This window comes from Lepidochelys olivacea (genome assembly GCF_965140295.1).
Source record: "Lepidochelys olivacea isolate rLepOli2 genome assembly, chromosome: 12".
Lineage (NCBI taxonomy): Eukaryota > Metazoa > Chordata > Testudines > Cheloniidae > Lepidochelys > Lepidochelys olivacea.
In genome coordinates this window covers 32,993,086-33,017,215 of record NC_140422.1, presented here as the reverse complement: position 1 = coordinate 33,017,215, position 24,130 = coordinate 32,993,086, and the positions used below count along the sequence as shown (strand labels likewise).

The following is a 24,130-nucleotide window of genomic DNA, read 5'->3' as shown; positions in this document are numbered from 1 at the left end:
TCATTTTGGCAAAAAGTCAATTTATTTGTTAGAAACCAGGCAAATTCTACTGCAAGTAGGACATCCATGTATCCACACCCCAACAGGAGAGAGCATTCATAATCCTAAAGAGAGAAGACCAGCCTGATCTATTGCTATGTTCATTTCCAAAGTGAGGCTCATGACAATATGGCTTTAAACATTATGGGCTAGCTTGAGACTTTAAGAGTCAGACCTGGGTAAGGGATGCCCTCTGCCCCTTCCCCTTTACTGGGTGCAGCATGCTTCTGCCACACCATCTGCCTTTGCCCCCACTCCCCTGTGCTAGCTGGGCTGATGGGAAGCAGAGATAAGGTGATGCCTGGCCCTCTCTAACCCCTGCCCCACACTCACCTACCAGAGAGGGAAGGGAGACCCCTGAAGCTTTTCTCCCAGATGGTGGGAGAACCTGACCACACCCAGGTGGCTCCAGCACAGACCCCACTTTCTTACTACTTACAAGGGGGCCCTGCCCTTTGCAGGCATTCTTAAGTCTCTCTGGATGGGGAAATCAAAAGGAAAGTCAAATGCCCCGATGCATTGGAGGCTATCTCCTTCCCAGGATCTCCCAAAGGTGTTGGGGGCGGGGGGCCCACAATAGTGCCAACAATACCACCTGCATAGGAGTTTTGAGAGATCTCTCTGGCGGGGCTGCTGAGCGGGCTTAGAGTGTGAGCTCGCTGCACTCTCTGTAGGGTTAGGGTGAAGATCTCGTGGCTGTGGCTTGAGGAGTCACTCCAGCAGTCTCCTGCTTACTGCAATCATGCTCCGCGCCCATCTGTCTGCAGTTTAGTTTCCTCCTTTTTAAAGGCATCCTCCCTACCATACATTGTTGACAGGGCTGAGGGGATGGGGCTAGCCTTGGCTCCCAGGATCTCTGGCCCCGTCCTCATCAGCATGGGGTCTATAACCCCAACAAGGGAGTACCAGGGATGCAGCCCCCTTCCTTCCTTCCAGGTCCTGAAGCCATATTCAGAGAGTGTTAATGCAGCAATGTGGGGTAGGATCTTATGCCCCTGTCGGCACAGAGGCCTGTGTCATACAATGTGTGGTTTCATAATGAGCTTCATGATGTGTGGCATTCACTGGCTGGCTGAAGCAAACTCAGCAAAAAGGTGGACGGATAGGGCATGGAGCCTGAGCTAGCCACATACTTCCCCAAGAGAAAGGCACAATGTGGGGTAAGGGGCACTGTGAGGGGAAGTCATCACTGTTCCTGCTAGTGCTGCCCTTCCTCCACCTTTCATGAACACTAAGAGCTTGTCTACACTTACTGGGGGTTGAATGCGTGGCGATCGATGCATTGGCAGTTGATTTAGCAGGTAAATCGACCACCGATCATGCTCCTGTCGACTCCTGTACTCCACCTGAATAAGAAGTGCAAGGGGAGTTGACAGGAGAGAGTCACCAGTCAACATAGCATAGCATAGTGTGGACCCTGCGATAAGTAGATCTAAGTTATTCATTTAGCTGAAGTTGTATAATGTAGATCAATCTCCCCCATCACCACCATCGCCACGTAGACAAGGCCTAAAATACACAAAGCTTCAAGATTAACCCAGTTGCCCAGTAGCTGGAATGCAACTTGGTGAGCAAAGGGCCCCAGTAAATTACGATGTAGCAAACGCTGTCTTCACACAAAACCTTGCCCTGGTCTCACGGTGTAATTTAAAATGCTGACAGAATTCCATACTCTGCCTATGTGTTCTTGTTTTTGGCCTCTGATGCCTTTAACGCGCTGGGTACACTCTTGGTACTTTGCATCTTACCCATGAAAAAATCATAAAACCAGAGAGGAAAATAGCAAAAGGTACATAGACCTAGGTAAGCACTTTTGCCTGGAGTGTATAAACCATGTGGACTCTTTGCCAATAAAGCATGGAGAACATCATCTAGTACTGGAGAGAGGTCAGAGGCACAATGAACTGGCATGTGCAGGAGGAAATTTTTCAGTGCTTGAATGTAGTCTTCACCGTAATCTTTCTTCACATCTGGTGTGAGATTCTCCAGAAGATGCTTTTCTTGCTTAGCCCACAGCTCAGATGTACCTTGTATGCCTGGAATAACAAACTAAAGTTTGAGTTTGGGCTTTTGTACGTTAACTTGACAATCCAGTTCAACTGGTAAATAAGTACATCGAGTCTTTTCCTCCCTATCTTGTTCTGCACATCTAAACTGCATCAAAAGTTTCATTATTTGATGGTAAGCCCGAAGTTCTTAAAAATATAACAAAAGTATGGCTAAGTTGCAGCTAGGACAGGACAGCCTATTGTAAAGTATGGATTGAGGGACTTCACTCCTTTTTTGTCTTTGCTATCAAGCTTGTACTTTGCTAACGTAAACCATATCTAAACACAGAGGAAGAGACAGGAAATTTTAGAGCCCTGTCCCTTATGAAAAACAAACACTCAGTAAGGCCATTCCAAGTTATTTTCCATGGAAAGCGTAATGGGGGTTTATAGATAAGGAAAATTCTCTTTGCTTTTTAATGTCTTTGTAAACACAATTTTTAGGGCTAATAAAAGGTGCTGAATAGATAGCACTGGAAACTCAACCCTTCCATTTTCCTCACCAGAAGAACAAGCACATCCACAGAGACTGGGAATGCCGGCGTCCTCATAATGCTCTTCTACAGGCCCTCAACTGTGTTCTGTAGGGCCTAGTCTTCAAGTACTTAAACTAGCTAGCTAGACACCACTACTTTGGTTTCCACTGAATGCTTGAAATCTCTTCTGTCACTTATAACTTTTGTGACTTGGAAAGGAATTCTGTAGAAACCTGGTTTTCTTCTCTAACAGGGTGGAGAGAAGAAGAATTTAGAGTTGAAAGGGCTATTGGAATGTCGGTAGGAGAGATTAAAAAGATAGGCACCTCAGTTACATAGTAAAAATGAGTAGCACCTTGAAACAATGCACCAGGACACCCATTATACAGATGGAACCCCTTACACGGGAAAACAGTTTGATAAAGAGCATTAGAACACTGTGTCCTATGCAGTTTTACCTATTATTGGCAGATTTGAAGTTCTTCATTAGTTCTTGTGGCTTCCTTAATCAAGTCAAACCCACACAGAAGTCTGTTTTTTACTTTTGGCAAGGCAGGTAAAGGCAAAGAAGAAATGATTGCCTCCCCCATTAGGAATGACTGACAAACACATAGCCCTGGTCTACCCTACGAGTTTAGGTTGAATTTAGCAGCGTTAGGTCGATTTAACCCTGCACCCGTCCACACAACCAAGCCTGTTTTGTCCATTTAAAGAGCTCTTAAAATCGATTTCTATACTCCTCCCTGGCAAGGGGTTTAGCACTAAAATCGACCTTGCTGGGTCAAATTTGGGGTAGTGTGGATGCAATTCTACGGTACTGGCCTCTGGGAGCTATCCCAGAGTGCTCCATTGTGACCCCTCTGGACAGTACTCTCAACTCAGATGCACTGACCAGGTAGACAGGAAAAGCCCCGGGAACTTTTGAATTTCATTTCCTGTTTGGCCAGCATGGTGAACTGATCAGCAGAGGTGACCATGCAGTCCCAGAATTGCAAAAGAGCTCCAGCATGGACCAAACAGCAGGTACCAGATCTGATCACTGGATGGGGAGAAGAATCCGTGCAGGCAGAACTCCGTTCCAAAGCACAAAATGCCAATATATATGCCAAAATCTCCAAGGGCATGATGGACAGAGGCTATACCAGGGACACACAGAGGTGCCGCATGAAAACTAAGGAGCTCAGGCAAGCCTATCAAAAAACAAAGGAGGCAAAGGACAATCTCTTCTCCCCAGCAGCCAGGAACTGTTCATCTCCCTGGAGCCAATACCCTCCCAAGGCAGGATCCTGGACCATGAAGCCGGAGAAGGCACCTCTGGTGAGTGTACCTTTTAAAATATAATACAGGGTTTAAAAGCAAGCGTGTTTAATGATTAATTTGCCCTGAAGACTTGGGATGCATTTGCGGCCAGTATAGCTATTGGAAAAGTCTGTTAATGTGTCTGGGGATGGAGCGGAAATCCTCCAGGGATATCTCTATGAAGCTCTCCTGAAGGTATTCTAAAAGCCTTTGCAGAAGGTTTCTGGGGAGGGCAGCCTTATTCCGTCCTCCATGGTACGACACTTTACCACGCCGAGCCAGTAGCAAGTAGTCTGGAATCATTGCAGCGAATGGGCCCGGGCTTTGGTGGCATTCAAGCAACATCTGTTCATCTCTCTGTGTTAGCCTCAGGAAAGTGATATCATTCATGGTCACCTGGTTGAAATACGGGAAATTTGTTTAAGGGGACACTCCGAGGTGCCCATTCCTCCTGGGCTGTTTGCCTTTGGCTGAAAAGAAATCCTCCCCGCTACTAGCCACGCGGTGGGGGGAGGCCCGTTCAGGCTGAGCTGTTCGCGTTTAGCTGACAGGGATCGTCCCTCATACTAGCCACATGGTGCGTGCGTGTGGGATGGGGGGTGAAGTGATCATCCCAGAGAATTGGTGGGGGGGTTGTGCTGCACATTCACCCTAAAACCACACCCCCTCTTTTTAAATGGGCAACCCAACAGGCTTTGCTTGGTATGGGAAAGGAGGGCGCTGCTGTTTGAAACCATTCCCACATGTTATGAAGGTTGAAGAAGTTGAAACCCTTTGCCTTACCATGTCTGCCTGCAAGCCGAATTCTGTTGCCCAGCTGAGCATGTGTGATGTCTCACACCAAACTGGCAGGCACTCAATATAAGAGGCAAAATGCGACCTTTTACCAAAAGCACATGTGCTATGTAATGTGAATCACTTGGTTCAGTGTGAAATAGTTTTCTCTTTGTTCTCTAAAATCAGGGCCAGCTCCAGGCACCTGCTTTCCAAGCAAGTGCTTGGAGCGGCCGTCAGAATGGGGCGGCAGTCCGTGTCCCGTGGGGGCAATTCGGCGGCAGCTCCGCTGCTCTTCCCGCCACCGCAACAATTCAGCGGCGACTGCTTGAGGCGGCAAAATTGGGAGAGCTGCCCCTGTCTAAAATGTGTCTTTTTAAATACTACTCTCCCTTTTTTTCCCTCCTGCAGCTGCAAATGTTTCTATGCTCCCCCATCATCTCCGTCCCAGAGGCTAGCGCAGATTAGAAGGCAAAAAAAAAAAACAGCTCTCGTGATGACATGTTCTCAGAGCTCATGCAGTCCTGCCACTCTGAAAGAGCTCAGCAAAATGCACGGAGGCAAACAATGGCAGAGTCCAGGAAAGCGTTAAATGAACACAATGAGAGGAGGGAGGAGCACGATGAGAGGAGACAGGATGCAATGCTGAGGCTAATGGGGGAGCAAAGTGACATGCTCAGGCATCTGGTGGAGCTGCAGGAATGGCAGCAGGAGCACAGACCACCGCTGCAGCCCCTGTATAACCGCCTGTCCTCCTCCCCAAGTCCCATAGCCTCCTCACTCAGACGCCCAAGAACACGGGGCAGGGGGAGGCTATGGGCACCCAGCAACTCCACCCCAGAGGATTGCCCAAGTAACAGAAGGCTGGCATTCAATAGGTTTTGAACTGTAGTGTGGCCTTGTCCTTCCCTCCTCTCTTCCCCCACCCCACCCGGTGCTTTCCTCCTCACCCACCCCTACCTTGCAAGTTTCCCTCCATTTGTGCGATGAATTAATAAAGAATGCATGATTTTGAAAAAATGATGACTTTATTGCCTCTGAAAGCGGTGATCAAAGGGGGGGAAGTCGGTTGGCTTACATGGAAGTAGAGTCAACCAAGGGGGCAGGTTTTCATCAAGGAGAAACAAAGAGAACTGACGTAGCCTGGCCATTCATGAAACTGGTTTTCAAAGCTTCTCTGATGAGCAGGGCACCCAGGTGTGCTCTTCTAATCACCCTGGTGTCTGGCTGCGCATAATCGACCGCCAGGTGATTTGCCTCAACCGCTCACCCCGCCATAAACGTCTCCCCCATACTCTCAGATATTGTGGAGCACACAGCAAGCTGCAATAACGATGGGAATATTGGTTTCACTGAGGTCTAACCTAGTCAGTAAACTGTGCCAGCGAGCTTTTAAACGTCCAAATGCATTCTACTACCATTCTGCACTTGCTCAGCCTATAGTTGAACTGCTCTTGACTACTGTCCAGGGTGCCTGTGTATGGCTTCATGAGCCATGGTATTAAGGGGTAGGCTGGGTCCCCAAGGATAACTATAGGCATTTCAACATCCCCAATGGTAATTTTCTGGTCTGGGAAGTAAGTTCCTTCCTGCAGCTGTTGAAACAGACCAGAGTTCCTGAAGATGCAAGCGTCATGAACCTTTCCCAGCCATCCCACATTGATGTTGGTGAAACGTCCCTTGTGATCCACCAGTGCTTGCAGCACCATTGTAAAGTACCCCTTGCAGTTTACGTAGTGGCTACCAGGGTGGTCCGGTCCCAAGATAGCGATATGCATTCCATCTGTCGCCCCACCACAGTTTGGGAAATGTACAGGTCATAGTGTATGGCTTTGCTGCAATGGGGTTCCCTGAGTCACTTCCCTTGATAGCAGCAGCTCAGTGATTGCGTTAGCTACTTGCATCACAGCAGCCCCCACAGTAGATTTACCCACTCCAAATTGATTCCCAGCTGACTGGTAGCAGTCTGTCATTGCAAGCTTCCAGAGGGTTATCACCACTTGCTTCTCAACTGTGAGGGTTGCTCTCATCTTGGTATTCTTGTGCTTCAGGGCAGGGGAAAGCAAGTCACAAAGTTCCATGAAAGTGCCCTTACGCATGCAAAAGTTTCGCAGCCACTGGGAATCATCCCAGACCTTCAACACTATGCGGTCCCACCAGTCTGGGCTTGTTTCCCAGGCCCAGAATCGGCGTTCCACAGCAGGAACCTGCCCCATTACCACCCTGATGTCCAATTGCCAGGGCCCGTGCTTTGAGAGAAGTCTGTGTCCATGTCTTCATCACTATCGTGATCACGTTGACATTGCCTCCTTGCCTGCTTTTGTAGGTTCTGCACATACTGCACGAGGCATTTACAATGTTCACAACAGCAGCAGTGATCTGAGTGGGCTCCATGCTTGCCGTGGTATGGCATCTGCAGGACAGCAGAGTTACAGCGGAAGTGGTGGATGACAACAGATGCCACAAGAATAGATATTTATACAGAACGACGAGAGGACCTGCAAGGTGGATTCATGGAACCAGGAGTTGCAGTGGAAATGGTTGATGACTACTGTTAGCAGTCCTACTGCACCATCTGCTGACAGCAGCACCCAGGACACAACAGCAGCCATGATGGTGAGCTGAGCTGAGCGGGCTCCATGCTTGCCATGGTATGGCGTCTGCACGGAAAAAAGGCGCGAAACGATTGTCTGCAGTTGCTTTCATGGAGGGAGGGGCGACTGACGACATGTACCCAAAACCACCCGTGACAATGTTTTGCCCCATCAGGCATTGAGAGCTTAGCCCAGAATTCCAATGGGCAGCAGAGACTGCGGGAACTGTGGTCACTCACAGTGCACCGGTCCGTAAGTCGATGCTAGCCACGGTAGTGAGGACGCACTCCGCCGACTTAATGCTCTTAGTGGGGACATACGCAATTGACTGTATAAAATAGATTTCTAAAAATCGACTTCTATAAAATCGACTTAATTCCATAGTGTAGACACACCCTTAGGCATGCCACTGCCTAGTTATTCACTACATTCTATTCATCAGGAAAGGCAAAATAAGGTTTTCAGTCATCCCTTGGTAAAGATTATTGCCTAAAGGTTAACTGCTTGGAAGCAAAAAAATTGCTCACTACCTATGTAGGGGGAGGTTGGTGGGTTTGTTTGTTTTTTTTTTTTTTAATTCCCTTAAGAAAGCTGGCTCAATTTGAGTAATGGAAGAGAAGTATAGGAAGTAACTGTGACTGCTGAGAATCATTCATGACTTTTACTTGAGGATGTTGGTCTCTAAGGAATAATCTGAAGGAAGAAGGAGAACTAGCTGAAATGTCAAATACGTACACGTTCTGAAGCCTGCTGGATGAACTGCAGCAACTTTAATTCCCCATTTGGCAAGCTCCTGCCTCATTACTCCAGAAAACATGGACAGAGCGGCTTTTGATGCACCATACGCGGCAAATCTTGGCATCGGAATGCCTCCTACAGGAGCAATATAAACCATGATAAAGTTTGACTCCCGTGCTTTCTAGGCTACTGAAACTTTATTTCAATAATTTAAAAGAATGATCATAGCGTAACCCAAAATTATGCAGCTCTCACTGAGGCTAAAGACAAGACATCGCGGGACTCATTTTTTTCTGGCACAAAAAAAAATTCTTAAATCAGCAGTAGCTCGAAGCAGCTGCAGTCAGAATCACACCTGGCCATCCATCACTTTTAAACACAGGGAGAGTAAATTGTATTGCATTTTGGGATACAATGCAGAGAATCACAATTGCAGTTAGATTCAGAAAGGGAAATCACACAGAGAACATGTTAGATAGTGTTAATAATTAAGCAATGGTGTTTTGTTCTGTTGTTTTTAATGGGTGGATAAATGGTGTGTTGTTCTGTTGTTTTTAATGGGTGAATAAAGTCACCCATTGAAGTCCCCGTCAGTTAACACAGTCTCAATTCCAGTTTTAAAGGCCATGTCTACACTACAGAATTATGACAGGTTTCAGAGTAGCAGCCATGTTAGTCTGTATCCACAAAAAAGAAAAGGAGTACTTGTGGCACCTTAGAGACTAATAAATGTATTTGAGCATAAGCTTTCATGAACTATAGCTCACTTGAGCTGTAGCTCACGAAAGCTTATGCTCAAATACATTTGTTAGTCTCTAAGGTGCCACAAGTACTCCTTTTCTTCTTACTGCAGAATTATGTCGACATAGCTTATGTGGGCATATAGCTACCACAGTTATTAAATCACTTGTATATGTCCACACTTGACTCCTTATGTCAGCAATACATGTCCTCACCACGAGCACTGATATCAATTATAGTGTCAGTGTGTGAGGCATTGTGGGATAGCTTCTGGAGGCCAGTAACAGTGAATGGAAAAAACACAGCGTCTATACTGACGCTGCGTCGTCCTAATTACTTTGACCATGTCTCTACGCTGCTCGGGGAGGTGGTGTTACTAAATTGGCTCAGAGAGGCACTGACGTTTTCAGGAGTCAAATTTAAGTGAAGACACTTCCACAGGTAGGTCAACGCAAGGCATCTTATGGCAACCTAACCATGTAGTGTAGACCAGGCCTTATAAAACCACCTCATATACCGGCAGTAGATTCTCCATGTGTTATTAACATCTGCTTGAAAAAGGTGAGATTAGAGCTAAGAGAAATCTATTAGGCCAAACCAAAGGTCACAATTACATTGCATAAAAGGGAACAGATATAGTCACAGGTCCCAGAATGCATTGTGCTATTTCCATCCAACCAGCCTTCCTTTGGATCAAGAAAACGCAACAGTATACTGCCTTAGGGAAGAGTTGGAAAACAACAAGAATTTTCTTGAAAAACTCCAAAAGCAATTAAAAATTTAACAAAATTTGGGGGGGAGAAAATTTCCAGATTTTTCAGAATTTTTAGGTTTTGAAAACTGAAAAATTTTAGAAAACTAATTTTTTATATGAAAACTTTTCTTTTTGACAGAAAATTTTCAACCAACTCTTGTAGGGAACTTTAATCTCCAAAGGCCATGCTTTTACAGTGAAGAGGATGGCTGCAGGAGAGTATAGAACCCCCGGTGTCAGATTAGAACTCTCTTCCAATAGGTCATCAAGCCCAACCCCCTGCTGCACCCACAGTTAGTCTCACTGGTACTTGCAGTACATGCTCAAAATAAGACACACATAATGCCATGCTCTGTTATTAAAAGGCCATTAAAAGGACAATTACTCATTGTCTTCTGAGTAATCCGAACTGACATTAACTCCTTCTTCCTTAAACCGACAACATTCCTTTCCTTTGAGGTCAGTCTAACCTTAACTCAAGTTAAAGAGCAACCTTCCTCCACCCAGACACAGGCAAGCACAGACCATGCATAATGCGACTTCCCTAACTGCTCTGCTAGTGTTTTACCAAAAGAATGCACGCTCCCCTTAATATCGGCACATTTACCAGCACTGGCCAGGGTATCCATGCATTCATGTAAATACAGTATTTGTAAGTAAAGTGGGTGTGACCAAAGCACCCCTGGATTCACACCCTACACACTACTGTAATCATCTTTGTACAAAACATGCCTGGTGAGGTATCATTTAAAAAATCATAACTTGCGGGTCAGTAATATGAACGTGAAATGAACGTAGCAACAGTGTATTTAAAGTTATGAATTCCCCGTTTGATGTTATTAGACGCATGTTCATAACCAGACTACACTGCATAGGCAAAAGTTGTTAAACAGGTCTATCCTAAACAAAGGAATGTGTGCTTATCTCAATTTACATATAAGCAGTAAATAGGGTCCTCAGTTCAACAGGGGGAGGAGAGAGCAGGAAAAAGAACAATTTGCATTTCAGCAAACACAAGTGGGTGGGGGAATAAAGCATGGCACGTCCTTATCACCAGACTCCATGTCACCTTCATCTTTACTTAAATAAACTTTGAGGGGTAACCTTCAGAACCACTTCAAAGGTTCACTAGAGTATAAAAGAAAGGGGCAGAAAACCCCAAGTTCTCTCTTTCACCTCAGAAACCAAAAGCACCAGCCCCTTTGGGCCATCTTAAATGAAGCCTTGAACCAAACCTTGATAGGTTAAAATTTAGACTTACTTGCATGTTTTCACTTTTATTTGCTGGTAACGATTTCTAACTTTCTCTCCCACACCTGAATTCACTTAAAATCCCATCTTCTTTTGTTCATGACTTGTTTTATTTTTAATCTAAACCAACCCAGGACAGTGTTTAAACTGAACTGTTTGGTAACTCCAGTCAAAGTTGCAAACTGTTGAATATTGACACCTTAAAGGAGCAATTAACTTTAATATCCCACCATAGGTGGTGCACATAATAGACCAGGGAAAGCTAAGCCTTCCCTGGCACAGCCCCTTACATTGGATGCTGGGTTTTAGGTTTTTACTTATTCTTATGTGTTAGGCAGGTTCTGGGGCAGTTTAAGAGACAGTATTTTCTATTCAGCTTCTGGGGTTCATCAGTAATCTCCCTGGACTCCAGAGAGATTAATGGTGAACCCTGGAAGCTGAGTACCACATACCACCTCCTCAGCCACCCCAGAACCTGCATGGCGCATACCAAAAGATCAGCATTCTTCTGCTGGGTGGCTGGAGGAAGCTACTTGGGCCAGCCAGGCTACTTCAGCAGCAGGGGGGCTCAGGGTTCCAGTGGGCCTGGAGCTTCTCTGGCCAGATGGGGCCTTGTGCAGAAGGGGGCTATTCTCCCTGATTGGGGTGTCCACCCAGCCACCCATGTATCCCACTGATTGCTCCAGTAAAGTACATTTCAGAACACACGTTTTGGGGGAAATTCGGGGCTGGAGAAAGCGTGGAGTCACCTTGCCAGTTGGTAATCACGGCTGGTGGAAGCCAGTGGAAATCTGTGGTATTGCAGGAGGCTCCAAAGCATTGGATCAAGGCTGCCCAATACATAGACAGAGCGCATGCTTGTTGCTGACTGGCAGCGTTCATCCCAGGCAGAGAGCCAGAGTTGCAAGGCACTCAGGGTTCCAGGGTAAGAGGTGACAGAAACTCTCACTGATCTGGATTGCAACCCAGAATGTGACAGCAGGATCATTTGATATGCCTCTAAAGGCAAGTTATTAAAAGGTCCCTAATTGCTAATTTTGTGCCAGAAATCAATTCTGGGGCATAAATGATAAGAATTCAGACATCTACCTGAATGCACCTACAATGCAAACTTTATACTCACACATTAGGCTGGTGTCTACATTCTATCATTTGTGCCTGCAATGGACGTTAGACGTTAGACACAAAATCAGAAGCCACATTTTGAAAACAAACCTTATGTGTAATGTTTCTAATGCCAACTCAGTACTTCCAATTCCATTAAACCTGTAAATGCTAAAACAGTAAACACGCTTTTAGGTTATGTGGACAGGCGCCAGACATATTAAAATACAAAAGATTTCAAAGCAAAAATAAGGCCATCTCCTGTAACAGTTCCCCATCTTTAAAGTGGGACTAATAATGTTTCCCTACTTCCTGGGGCATTTGAGGATAACTGCACTGAAGATTGTGAGGTGCTTCGAGATCTACGGATGACAAGCACTATGTAAGAAATAGGCATTATTATAAACTGGGAGAATTAATGGAGCACAGTGCTCTGCTTAGCTGGGCAATGCAGCAGTAAGACACCCAAGCCACTGGCTTTGTGGTGATCACAGACTGCATGAAGGTATCAGCTTGTCACTCCGTGCCCTCAGCTGGCTTCCTTCCTTGCTATTGTTCGTACATCTTACCGCTTTCTAGACACTTGTCACAAACCAGATTCAGCAGCTGAAATTGGCAAATGTCTTTGCTCTTACATTCAGCACCTGGCTGCCAGCTGCACTGCAAACGAAGGTTCGGAGCAGCCAAAACAAGTCAAAGGAACATTTTTAAACAAACCGATACAGTAACCCTTTAACTTGTCTTCATCAAACCAAACTCTCCTGGCAGTGTGGGATCCTGCATCTAGGAGCTCTAACACCTCAGCTAATGGCTGCCAGCTCCTATTATTGCACATGTTTCCAGGTGATCACCCAAATTAGAAAAGACTGTTTTAAAATGCTCCATCCACTGTTTCCTTCACTGTAAAATTATAAGGTCTCATAGATATGAAAACACGACCTGGAGATAAGTCCATCATTGCATAGAAATGTGACTTTTTTCCATTGGCTTGCTGAGGGAGCATATAATTTTGGGGGAACTAAGTTAGGTGAAATTTTGGATCCACCAAAATCAATGGCAAAATTCTCATTGACTTCCATAGGGCCAGGATTTCACCCTGAGTATGAGCACTTGAGTTTGCTCATACCAGAGCCAATGAGAAATTGCCATATACTTCAGTGGGAGCCAGCTAGTTGAAATACAGATCCCTTGTTATGTTACATCATCTCCAAAGTTATACCAATGCATTTAAAATTTGTGTAAGCCAACAGTCGTTGCTCAGACTAGTGAGGTGGACGATAGCCCCGATGTGAGTTCCCAAGTACCACTTACGTGCATGAATTTGGCTCTTCTGTGACAAATAACTGTGCTCACAAAACTATATTTGCAAATGTGGAGGCTGGGATAAAAATACATCCCTCAACATGAATTGAAATCTTTTTTTATTTAAAAAAATATATATATTTCAGACCTTAAATTGTTAACAGGCTATTCTGCCTGAGTGGGCTTCAACACTGTCACACACAGAACCCTCCTGAATGGACACTTATCAGTTATGTTCTGTTTGGGGACCACCTCATTGAACCCCCTGTTCTTTAAGCCCAATTTGTCTAAACAGTGTCCAAGCTCTGCCTATGGGTGGGGTCCCTAGGCAGACTCCTGGGATGCAGATCTTTTATCTAGCAGCCCAGTCCCTGGGACTAATGCTGACCTCTCAGAGTTCTCTGTAGCTTAAATACGCCCTATCCCAGAACTCCACCTGCAGGGGCACTCAGCGTCTAACTGCTCAGTGGCACGCAAGTGAAAGCCAACAGGCGCACCCACTCTGCACAGGACTGTAAACACACATACTCTTGATTTAACCTGAGGGGTAAGCAGATCTAGACAAAAATCATAAACACCCCAATAAACATCTCCCTGCCTCAGTTTCCTCACCATCCTGGAAAGTTCTTTGGATTTGGGCAGAGACCTCTTAGGTGCCCAGGATCCTTCCCCCTTCAGAATCATGGCTCTTCTCTCCCTTTCAAGGTCAGCTAGTTTTCTAGGACTGTGGTTGGGCCCATAATTAGACAGAAAACCGCCACTACGAAAGCTTGTCCCTCACTCCTACCCAAAGCTTCCTGATGTCTTGCTCTGTGAGTCCCTCAAGTTTATATGTGCCAAGGGGTCCTGGAACAATTTTTAGGGGTTCTAAGAGCCATTGAACCAATCTGTAAACCCTGCATATGACAGAAACCACTTCAAGCCAGGGGGTCCTGCAGGAACACCCCCCCCCCCAGTTCCAGCACCTATGTTTGCGCCCCTACCAACACCTGGTTTCCTTGTTCTCCTGCTGGGGATTTTTCACCTTTCACATCCAGATCTAGGCATGCTAGATTATTATATTAGTTTCTATGGAACAAGAGTTAATTTCTCTAGGATGCTACTGTTTTTATCCCTATAAAACTCTTCTTCTTTAGGGGTTGGTTATCGGAGGCAGTCACTAGACAAAATAGACGGTTCATTACAGAGGCCTATAGATAATGAAATAATAAGCAGATATGGACTTCTGAGAATTAGCAAACAGAGATATATTGACCAAAACCTTGTTCAATATTTACATCAGGTAAATTCTAAATAATTATTGATATAGCACCGTCAACTTGAAACTTTAGTTTAACTCACCTGCCATACTTGATATATTAATTAGCCTTCCTTTGGATTTCCGAAGTAACGGTAAGAACATTTTGGTCACCTCTACATGCCCAAAGAAATTCACATCCATACACTGCTTGTACACACTCATGGGCAGCAGCTCACCATCTGCAGTAAACCCCAGGATTCCAGCATTGTTGACAACACCCCATAACCCTGAGGAAGAGAAGAAAACGTACACTTCTGTTACAGAGTCCATGCTGCCAGAGAAGGTAAGTAAATATAACTTCCCTAACAAGGAGAAAGCGCAACTGTTAAAATGCCAGCTTCTAGTCTGGTTGGCCCAGCCAAAACCAAAGTTAGGATGCTGTGCAATTGTAGGTACATGTACCCACATTGCACCTTTCCTCCTCTCGGCCCACTTGCTTCTTGTAGGTGGCATACTAGTGCCATTTGACAAGGATCCCATTTTTGGAGTGCTCCATAAAGCAAAAGTCTCTTCAATATAAATATCCTTACTGGTATAGAGGTACAGAGATGGGGCGGGAAATGCAGAACACACACACGGACACATTTTCAAACAGTGATGCAATGGAAGCCCCTTGCAAGAGGTATCTGCACACCACCCCGTAAAATGTCACAGAAACCATACCTGTATTTTGCACCATCTCTGAAATGTTAAGATAGGCTTCCTTAATTTGTGAAGAACTGGTTATATCCAGCTGCAGGATACAAAGTCTCTGGGAACAGCTTCTTTTTAATTCTTCAGCCCCAGGTCCTTTTTTATTCAAGACACTAGCAAATACAACAAATCCTAAACTGTCAAAGTACTTTGCCAATGCATGTCCAATCCCGGAATCACTTCCTGAAAACATCAAAATCAGAAAGACACCTTAGGCAAAATAAAACAAAAACTCCTTCCTAAACAGAGCTGTAAGAATGTTTGTTTCTGTTAGTTTTTTTGGTTCACTGACTGTTCAGGAAAAATAATTGTTTTGAGTTGGTCTGAAATGATTTATTTTTTTTTAAATTTTCATTGAACCGAAAAATTAAAAAACATTAGTTTGGGTCAAATGAAACATTTTTTTCGACCCTAAAAGAAACATTTGGTTTTGTTTGGGGTGTGTTTTTTAATCTTTCAAAATAAAATTAAGATAAAATGAAGCAAATTGCAAAATGAAACGTTTCTTTTATTATTAATTATTATTATTATTGTGTGATTTTTGACAAAAAACATCAGTGAGTTTGACACAAGTCACTGAAATATTTTGGCTCAACTCAAATCTGAATGGTTTGGCAAAAAAAGTTGACTGAAAACTTTCGTACAGTTCTTTATCATCTATTAAGAATAATATAATAATGTAAAATGACTGCCAGGAAAACCATGCATATATCCAAATGGAGGCCAAGTAAAGGATCCTTAGATAATTGGTCCGTTAGTGCATTGGTGTTTAACATGCAATATAAGTAGGCCTGGCAGAATTCAATTTTTGGTTTTTTTATAATTTTGATGGGTAACAGATGTTTATTTCTAAGCATTTTTTTAAGATTTGGAATCTGTATAAGTTCTCACATTGCAGGAAATTCTGTGGCTCGGACAATTATTTAATGGCAGTGTTCACTGAGATTTTAAAAGCTAAACCTTTATAACCTTTCAAATGCAAGCTGTCAACATTACATGTTGAAATATACAAGGCAAATATCCTTCAATCAAACCCTAAGTTCTCAAGCAGCATTTTTCGTACTTTACCTCTCTGCAAATTTTGATTATTGATGAAAGTATTTTTTGTTGGTTTGTGTGTGTGCTGTGAAATTGACGTTTACTGACATTTACTGATAGAAACCTAATCATTCCAAGCCTAAATATAAGGAAGTTAGGTACGGCTTTAGGAGCAGCATCTGTGGGAACTTGGAGACTGCCTATGAAACCCTATCCTTTATGCATATAAGAAAGCACAGCTGAAAGACTCAGAGAGAATGTCTCCCAGTAGGTCAGACTCTGGAGATGATGGCGTCTGCTCATTTCATCACAAACAGGTGCACCATTAGGATTTGACTCCACATATACAAGAGAAATGGAATGAAAAATGCTGAATTGCTTCAGTGCAAGATAGCGTTCAGATTGAAATCTTGGTTGTAGCAAAGCTGTTCTGCGAAAAAAACAAAGCAAAACCTAAGAGATATCTACTGTTGCAGGTCTTGAAATCTCAGCTGAAACAGACAATCTTCCAAAGTACTTTTGGATCTCAAAGCAATCACTCTGCAAAATGACTTTCGAGCCAAGAGAGATTACATTATATAAAATACAGTCAGAATATCAGTGTACAGAAGGCAGCTCTTCTGGTCACATTCTGCCACCAAACTGGAGAGAGGCAAGTGGTTTCTCAGTCTGGAAGAGAGCCCAGCCCCGTATGGAGGATTTATCCCCGAGGCTCATAAAAATACTTCTAAAGAGCAAATTTCTATCTGTAGAACAGACCAAATAGCACCAACTATCAAGGTTGTGTTTTTTTTTTTTCTTTCAGAAACTGTATCAGGTGAGAATAGTTCCCTGTGCCCCTTAACCACCCACCCCTACTTCAAAACTACCGGCTCTGAGCATAGTGTTCCAACCCAATACACCGTGGGGGGAAAACTCTGTAACTGTGTCCAGCAGAAGCCCATAAGTAAATTTGTTTGACATTGCTTCTCTCTTGGTGACAGCTGTGCAGTTCCACTCATCATAGACAGTGATGTGTATTTACTACATGAATGCATTCACCAGTCTCTCACCTCTCTGGGAGCTCACTGCATCCCTTCACACAGAAATAACCACAAAGGGTGGGAGGGGGTGGGATTGGGAAGTATCTTGTTAAAATACTAGCAACAAATCCTTGATTCTTGTCTCTGACCCTTCCCACCAAACAGAATCCCTTGTTTGACCCTTCCTCACTTGCTAAGCACTGTCCTACCTCATCTCCTCAATGAGATTCCTGAGGAAATGGTCCAGGAGGAGCTCAGGTAGTGTGGCCATAGTGGGAGGGGTCATGCTAAGCTTGTGTTTGAAAGCTATCATTTGCACACCAAAGAGTGTAATGCCGAGTCTCAGAACATGGATGTCCCACATTATAAAGAAGAGAAATATCGTTAAGTCAGAACATGCCTTCTTGTTATTCTGATCTGTCTGGGTTTTTGCACTGCACTCTTCCCTGTAGTAGTTGAGTATCCTCCAGTAGTGCATTAAACAATGTGGCTACACATCTGCACCACAGAAGCTCTTGCACTATGTAATGTACATTGAAGGCAAGGGTGCTACACTACCATCTGGCTATTTCACATAATGGAAATTCATTGGCTAGAAGACCCCTGACTTCCAAATAAACTATGCAGTATGGCTTAGACATCTGAACACAGGCCTACAAGCGAGCACTCCTGAGCCTAATCCTAGTCCTGACATTAAACCTTTCTGTGGCCCCAAGGAAGTCATTGAACCTCTCTGCCTCAGTTTCCTCTTTTGTAAAACAGGGATAATACTGCTTACTTACCAACCTCACTGTGGGCTAGTGATGATTAATCTCTGTAAAGCACTGTGAAGAGTAAAAGTATTATGTATTATTGGTGTTGGACCCAATCCTGAAGTCCTTACTGTAGCAAAAGTCCTGAGTCAATGGAAGTTTTGATTGCAGGATATGGTTCAGGATTAACACATTCAGCACATATTTTATTGGTTACATGTGTCTTGTAGTCACTAAAATTAAATTGAGCATTGTTTAGGGTTGCCAACTCTCCCGGTTTGGCCCAGGGTCTCCTGAAATTGGGCTCAATTTTCTGGAGGATACTGAAGCCAATCCAGGAGATTTTAGGCCACTAACAGTCCGGTGGTGCAGCAGGGCTAAGGCAGGCTCCCTGCCTGCCCTGGCTCTGCACCGCTCCCAGAAGCGGCCGGCATGTCCAGCTGCGGCTCCAAGGTGGAGGCAGGGCCGGGGCGGGGGGGTCTCTGCAAGCTACCCCCACCCCAAGCGCCGACTTAGCAGCCCCCACACCAACCCAGGATTACTTATATTGTTTTTATTAAATGCCACTGTTGGATCAAAAGAAAAGGGATGGGGCTTATTCGTCCATGCACCCATTCATCACATTCATACCCTCATGCACCCACACACGCACACAGGCAGAGAGTTACCAGAGACAGCAGAGGAAGCCAAAGCATAGTAGATCTGGTGTGTCCACCTGTGGTCATGGATCCGGGCCGGCAAGCAGGTCAAGAAGCAGGGGGCTTGTGTGTGTGCCTTCTTCCTTGTGCTGGAACTGGGTGGCTCCTGTCATGTACAGAGTTTCCCTTCTGTGTCTGTCACCAAGAAGCATTCCCAGACTTCGTTCCTTTCATGCATACCAGGTTCTTCTTTTCTTTACAGCACCCCATGATTGCCTTCTTAGGGCAGATTACATCAGACACACCTGGCTCCTGGCTCTATTCTCCTTGCAGTTCCTCTCCACCCAGTCCCACATACACTCCCTTGTTCACACTCTCTCTGATTGCCTGATGGGGTATTGCAAAGCTTGGAGGTTTATACAAGCAGTAACTGAAAAGGTTACAAAGCTTAAAAGGCTATGCTAACAAGAACTAAAGTTACAAAGTTTGCAAAAAGGTTACAGAACTTAACAATCATACTAGCAATGACTGAAAAGTTACAAATCTTACAATCCCATTCTGCTGGATTGAGCAGAGGCTTTACATAACACATACAAATACAGAGATCTGCGCTTAACTCAATTGTTAGCTGAGATTTACAACACAGCCTTAAGGAGGGAAAGGGTGAAGTGTTGGTGAAAGCGACAGATTTAGCAATGACAAGGAGGAAATGCAACATTTCTTTTACCTGATTGTTAGGCACCTCTCTTGCTTCCAGGCAATCCACCTCCATCCCATACAAACCTGATTTGGGGCCAGCCCTGCTCCCACTGAAGTCAAGGCACATTCCACTCTTGAGATGGCTGCATTGCAGTGGAGGAAGAAGTGATCTTTGTGCATATTTTGTATTTCAGTTTAAAGTTTTGTAAAATGCTTTTTCTGGGTCTTTGCGATGGATCATGATAAACACGAAACATATTATAGATTAAAGAAAAGTAGTACTTGTGGCACCCTAGAGACTAACCAATTTATTTGAGCATAAGCTTTCGCGAGCTACAGCTCATTTCATCAGATGTGTAGCTCAAGAAAGCTTATGCTCAAATAAATTGGTTAGTCTCTAAGGTGCCACAAGTACTCCTTTTCGCGAATACAGACTAACACAGCTGCTACTCTGAAACATATTATAGATTGTTATTCATACTATATGTTCCATTCTATGCAACTGATGAAGTGGGCTGTAGCCCACAAAAGCTTATGCTCAAATAAATTTGTTAGTCTCTAAGGTGCCACAAGGCCTCCTGTTCTCTTTGCAGATACAGACTAACACGGCTGCTACTCTGAAACCTGTCATATAGCTTGAAGGATTCCCAGACCCAAATACATGCTACAGTTCTCTGAAATAAGTGACAGACTCAAATGCTATAAAAGAGCTGAGACGATGCTATGGACTAGCTGAGGAAGAGAAAGCTTTACGTGCTGTGGGACGAATTTCTTCAGCACATGCAACGTTTTCCTCCATATGGCTTCATGAGTCAGCATGTTGGATGTCAACTGGCAGGTTATGGGTACTAATAGTCAGATTAATGGTAGATTCTTCATCTCTTGATGTCTTCAGATAAGGACTGGATGATGCCTTTCTGGAAGATGTGCTTTAGTCAAGCCCAAGTTATTGGGCCCCAAACATGGGTATCTGGGTGAAGTTCTATGGCCTGTGGAGGTCAGATTAGATGATCTAATGGTCCCTTCTGGCCTTAAAATTGATGACCGAATCCATGAACAAAGATACAAAAGTGCCTTGACTTCAGTGGGAGCAGGGCTGGCCCCAAATCAGGTTTGTATGGGACAGAGGTGAATTGGTTGGAAGCTTGGTTGGAAGCCAGAGAGAGGTGCCTAACAATCAGGTGAAAGAAATGTTGCATTTCCTCCTCATCATTGCTAACCCTGCCCCTTTTCCCCACCGCTTCACCCTTTCCCTCCTTAAGGCTGTGTTGCAAACCTCAGCTAACAATTGAGTTAAGCTCAGATCTCTTTATTGTATGTTCTCACTTAACAGGCAGGGCAGAGGAAAGGGCAGGTGGGACTTTCAGCACAGAAATGTGATTTTACTTCAACAAATTGAAAAAAAAACCACCACCGTTTGGTTTTAGTGACATCTGCAGCCTCTTTCATGTTTGCCTAGAGGTAATCCCAAGAATGCATTGTTCTGGCATGTCAGAGAACAGATTTAAAAACTTTACTACAGCTAATAGTAAAAAAAATTATGTTTTAAAAAAATTTTAAAAAAATGTTAAAAAAAATGATGTAATACATAGGTCGAGAACAGAGTGTCTGTACATCTGGGTACAGTGCTTAGATTACCCACAAATACAGAGTGCTTTTAAAAGTCATGTGTACATAGTGTACGTAGGAGTGTAACAGCGTACAGCAATACTCCACAACAATTTAGGGAAAAAAAGGGAAGAGAAATACACCATGTCATTAAAACTCTCCCTCTGGCCTTGTCTGCCTTGGAGTAAACAACACTGAAATTGACCGGACAGCACCTTGCATCTACACACATAATTGCTTCAGTCAGTGGGGAGGCAACAATTGGTGCAGCTTAACATAGAAATGCGTTGGGGATAAGCCCTGCTTTCAATTGATTGTGTGCCAGTCGGCAATGGAAAACCTCCTCCTAGTTCAAAGAGGACAGCCTATACCTTTATTGGTTTAGGGCAGCCCTTATGTTGATGCAAAGGCAAATTTTAAACCAACTGAAGGTGGACTGGAACTTGATTCAATGCAATATAATCAGCTGAAGCACAACTGATTAATCCACACAATCTGGTGTAGATAAGTCCTGAGAAACTGATGGGTTTTTATTAAAGAATGACAAAATCTAAACGTCTTGCAAAAGGTATTAGAAAAAAAGAAAAGAGAAAAGCAACTCCAGAGCCCGGAGCGTAAACCTAGAGTATTGCTACAGATAATCAATTCAAGTTTGTGCATTCATTCACAATCATCTATTCCCTATTCACCCACTGCTCACATCCATCCTCATTCCATACACCACTGCAAATGAACCATGACTGGAAGCAGCAGACAGAACTTGGCTGAGCTACAAGAAAAGACGTGACCTTGCTGCTGATGTGGTTTTATCATTTGTCTTTTTTCATCTCAGTAATAACACTTGTCAATCCAAACTAAATTACTTTTCAAGTTTCCGTATAAACTCTCAGCCAAATGAATCAGCTTTACAACTCAGATTCAATCCACCCTTTCAGGTACAAAAATATACATAAACAAATAAATAAATGAATAAGAAAGAAAGGGCTACGAAGGCAACTGAGCACCAGGAAATTGCTCCAGACAAAACAGCAGATTGAAATATTTAAATGACAAAATAAAAACATTTAGCAAAACACAGATGAGCAACATGTCACAGTTAGAAAAGGAGTACTTGTGGCACCTTAGAGACTAACCAATTTATTTGAGCATGAGCTTTCGTGAGCTACAGCTCACTTCATCGGATCTTTAGAGACTAACCAATTTATTTGAGCATGAGCTTTCGTGAGCTACAGTTACTCCTTTTCTTTTTGCGAATACAGACTAACATGGCTGTTACTCTGAAACATGTCACAGTTAGTTCATACAGTAGCAAAGCTCATTAGCAATGTTACGTATATGAACTTCCATTGTTAGGAAAATCTCTCATTCATTAATCATTTCATAGAGATGGACAGATAATGTACACATTGTGTGTGTATAATATTTTACTGTATTGAATTGGATATTCTTTGGGACTATGTAGTGTTTAAAGGTATAAGTCAAAAATAATTGTATGCACGTACATAGTTTAATAAAAACATTTTCCAGAAGTAAACAAAGGTAACATTTAAAATGCATCTACTCATTAAAATCTTAGTTCTAAAAGCTTAGTTCTAAAAAGCTTAACAATCATAAGCAACATCATATGTATTTCACTAATAAATATTAGTTAAAGAAACTAGCAGCGCATCTTGAAAATCTATCTGTAAAATTTCTTTTCAAGAAACAAAGCCACTAAAAATAATAAAATAAGCACAAAGAATATTTTCCTACATGATTTCAGAACCTTTAATTACCTGCAAAAAGAATGCTGGGAAAATTAATAAAAAGAATACAAGATATTTAGTAAATAACCTTTAAGATTACACAAATTTGTACAGCATATCTGTTTAATGGGGCAGATTTGACTCCCCAAACTTTGCATGTTCCCTCTTACCTGTGATCAATACAGCTTTGTTATCCACAGGTAACATTGTTTGAACTGGTAAGTAAATGTAACAGATGAGACATGCCATAGAGAACAGGATTAAGCCTACGTAACTTTTCAGTGTGACAAAACAGAGTATTTCCAATAAAAGTAGCACAAGGAGATCACGGGCAAATATACGCTTTTTCTCCACCTGGTTCTTCTTGACTTTGTAAAAGGTGATTATTCCAAATGCTGCAGTCACACCCAAGCAGAACAAGACAGAAGGGTCAGCTGTAGAGATGTAAGTGTCCATTCTCCTAGAGAGAAGGCAGACACTCATGCACTAACAGACAACAGCCTAGCAAGGTGTTGCTAAAGGCAGAGTGAGTTTTATATGAACTGGGTGAGGGGGTGGGGCAGGAAAAGGGGAATTTGTTTAGGATCCTGAAGTTAAGAAAGAAATATTGCAAAATGAAAGACTGGTTTATCTGAATCACTTCTGGTACTGGTATAAATACTAGAACACTTCTCCTTCTCACCTCTTTTATTTTTATTGAGTTTCAGCTCCACCCCATACACTGGTTGGATAATGATTGACAGAGCCAGGACATGAAGTAGCAAGCCCTGGTCTAGGACAAAACGTAACTTTAACATGTTTGACAACACTTAAATGGAGTTTCACTAAATAGAAAAACAGAAGTGTCCTTCCTATGAATTTGGGGGCCTGACTTCAGTGGAGTTTACTTCTGATTTACACTGGCATATGTTGAGAATCAGGCCTGCAGTGTTTACTCTTTCTAATTCAGAATATGTCGCTGTCATTGCACTAATGTTACTTTAATATTTTCAGTGTTTCCATCATGCTATCATCACCCACTTTATCTCAAGGAAACACTAAAGCTAAACAAGATTGCCTTTCCTGGATTTAATGTGTTCCTTTGGATATTGACACATTCCGTACCCATATTCATATCATATGATCATTGTGGTTTTGGTTGATTGAAATTGGAGGGGCTTTGCCTCATGTTTCTGAGAATATGATTCCAAATAAGCACTAGTCAACTAACTTCAGACCAAATCTTGGACTGAACTTTAAAGGCTTTGTTAAGCAAGTTTTGGCAGGTGCGTGCTGTTCAAAATTGTGTCCAACAACATGAAGGTTGGAGACGGTCAATAAATTGGATTAGAAATATTTAACATCTACGCTGGGGTATTTGAAGGTCTTTTTAAATTAAAAAAAGTCAATGCTACAACAGAATTAGCTAAATTGATTGAAACATCACTTAAATCTGTATCTAAATACTAACACTTTTTAAACCATATTGGTCAATCATGTTATAAACTGGGCTTACCCCAAGGACCCACTAACATG

At 43.3% G+C, this 24,130-nt stretch overlaps 1 protein-coding gene across 3 annotated transcripts; it reads right to left on the bottom strand.

Moving 5' to 3' along the window:
- On the bottom strand, window positions 1-23,936 carry HSD17B2 (hydroxysteroid 17-beta dehydrogenase 2). Of its 3 annotated transcripts, none has more exons than XM_084644309.1 (5): window positions 22,786-23,933; window positions 15,084-15,296; window positions 14,462-14,647; window positions 7,966-8,103; window positions 1-2,075 (listed from the first exon to the last, which is right to left on the bottom strand). In XM_084644309.1, exons 1-5 carry the CDS (start codon window positions 23,096-23,098, stop codon window positions 1,717-1,719), a joined length of 1,209 nt encoding a protein of 402 aa, XP_084500435.1. In that variant the 5' UTR covers window positions 23,099-23,933; the 3' UTR covers window positions 1-1,716. The 3 variants fall into 3 exon arrangements, with proteins under 3 accessions (XP_084500435.1, XP_084500436.1, XP_084500437.1); XM_084644311.1 differs by lacking the exon at window positions 1-2,075 and adding an exon at window positions 5,627-7,296 and having other exon boundaries at window positions 22,786-23,936; XM_084644310.1 differs by lacking the exon at window positions 7,966-8,103 and having other exon boundaries at window positions 22,786-23,934.
- Window positions 23,937-24,130: the final 194 nt, after the last annotated feature.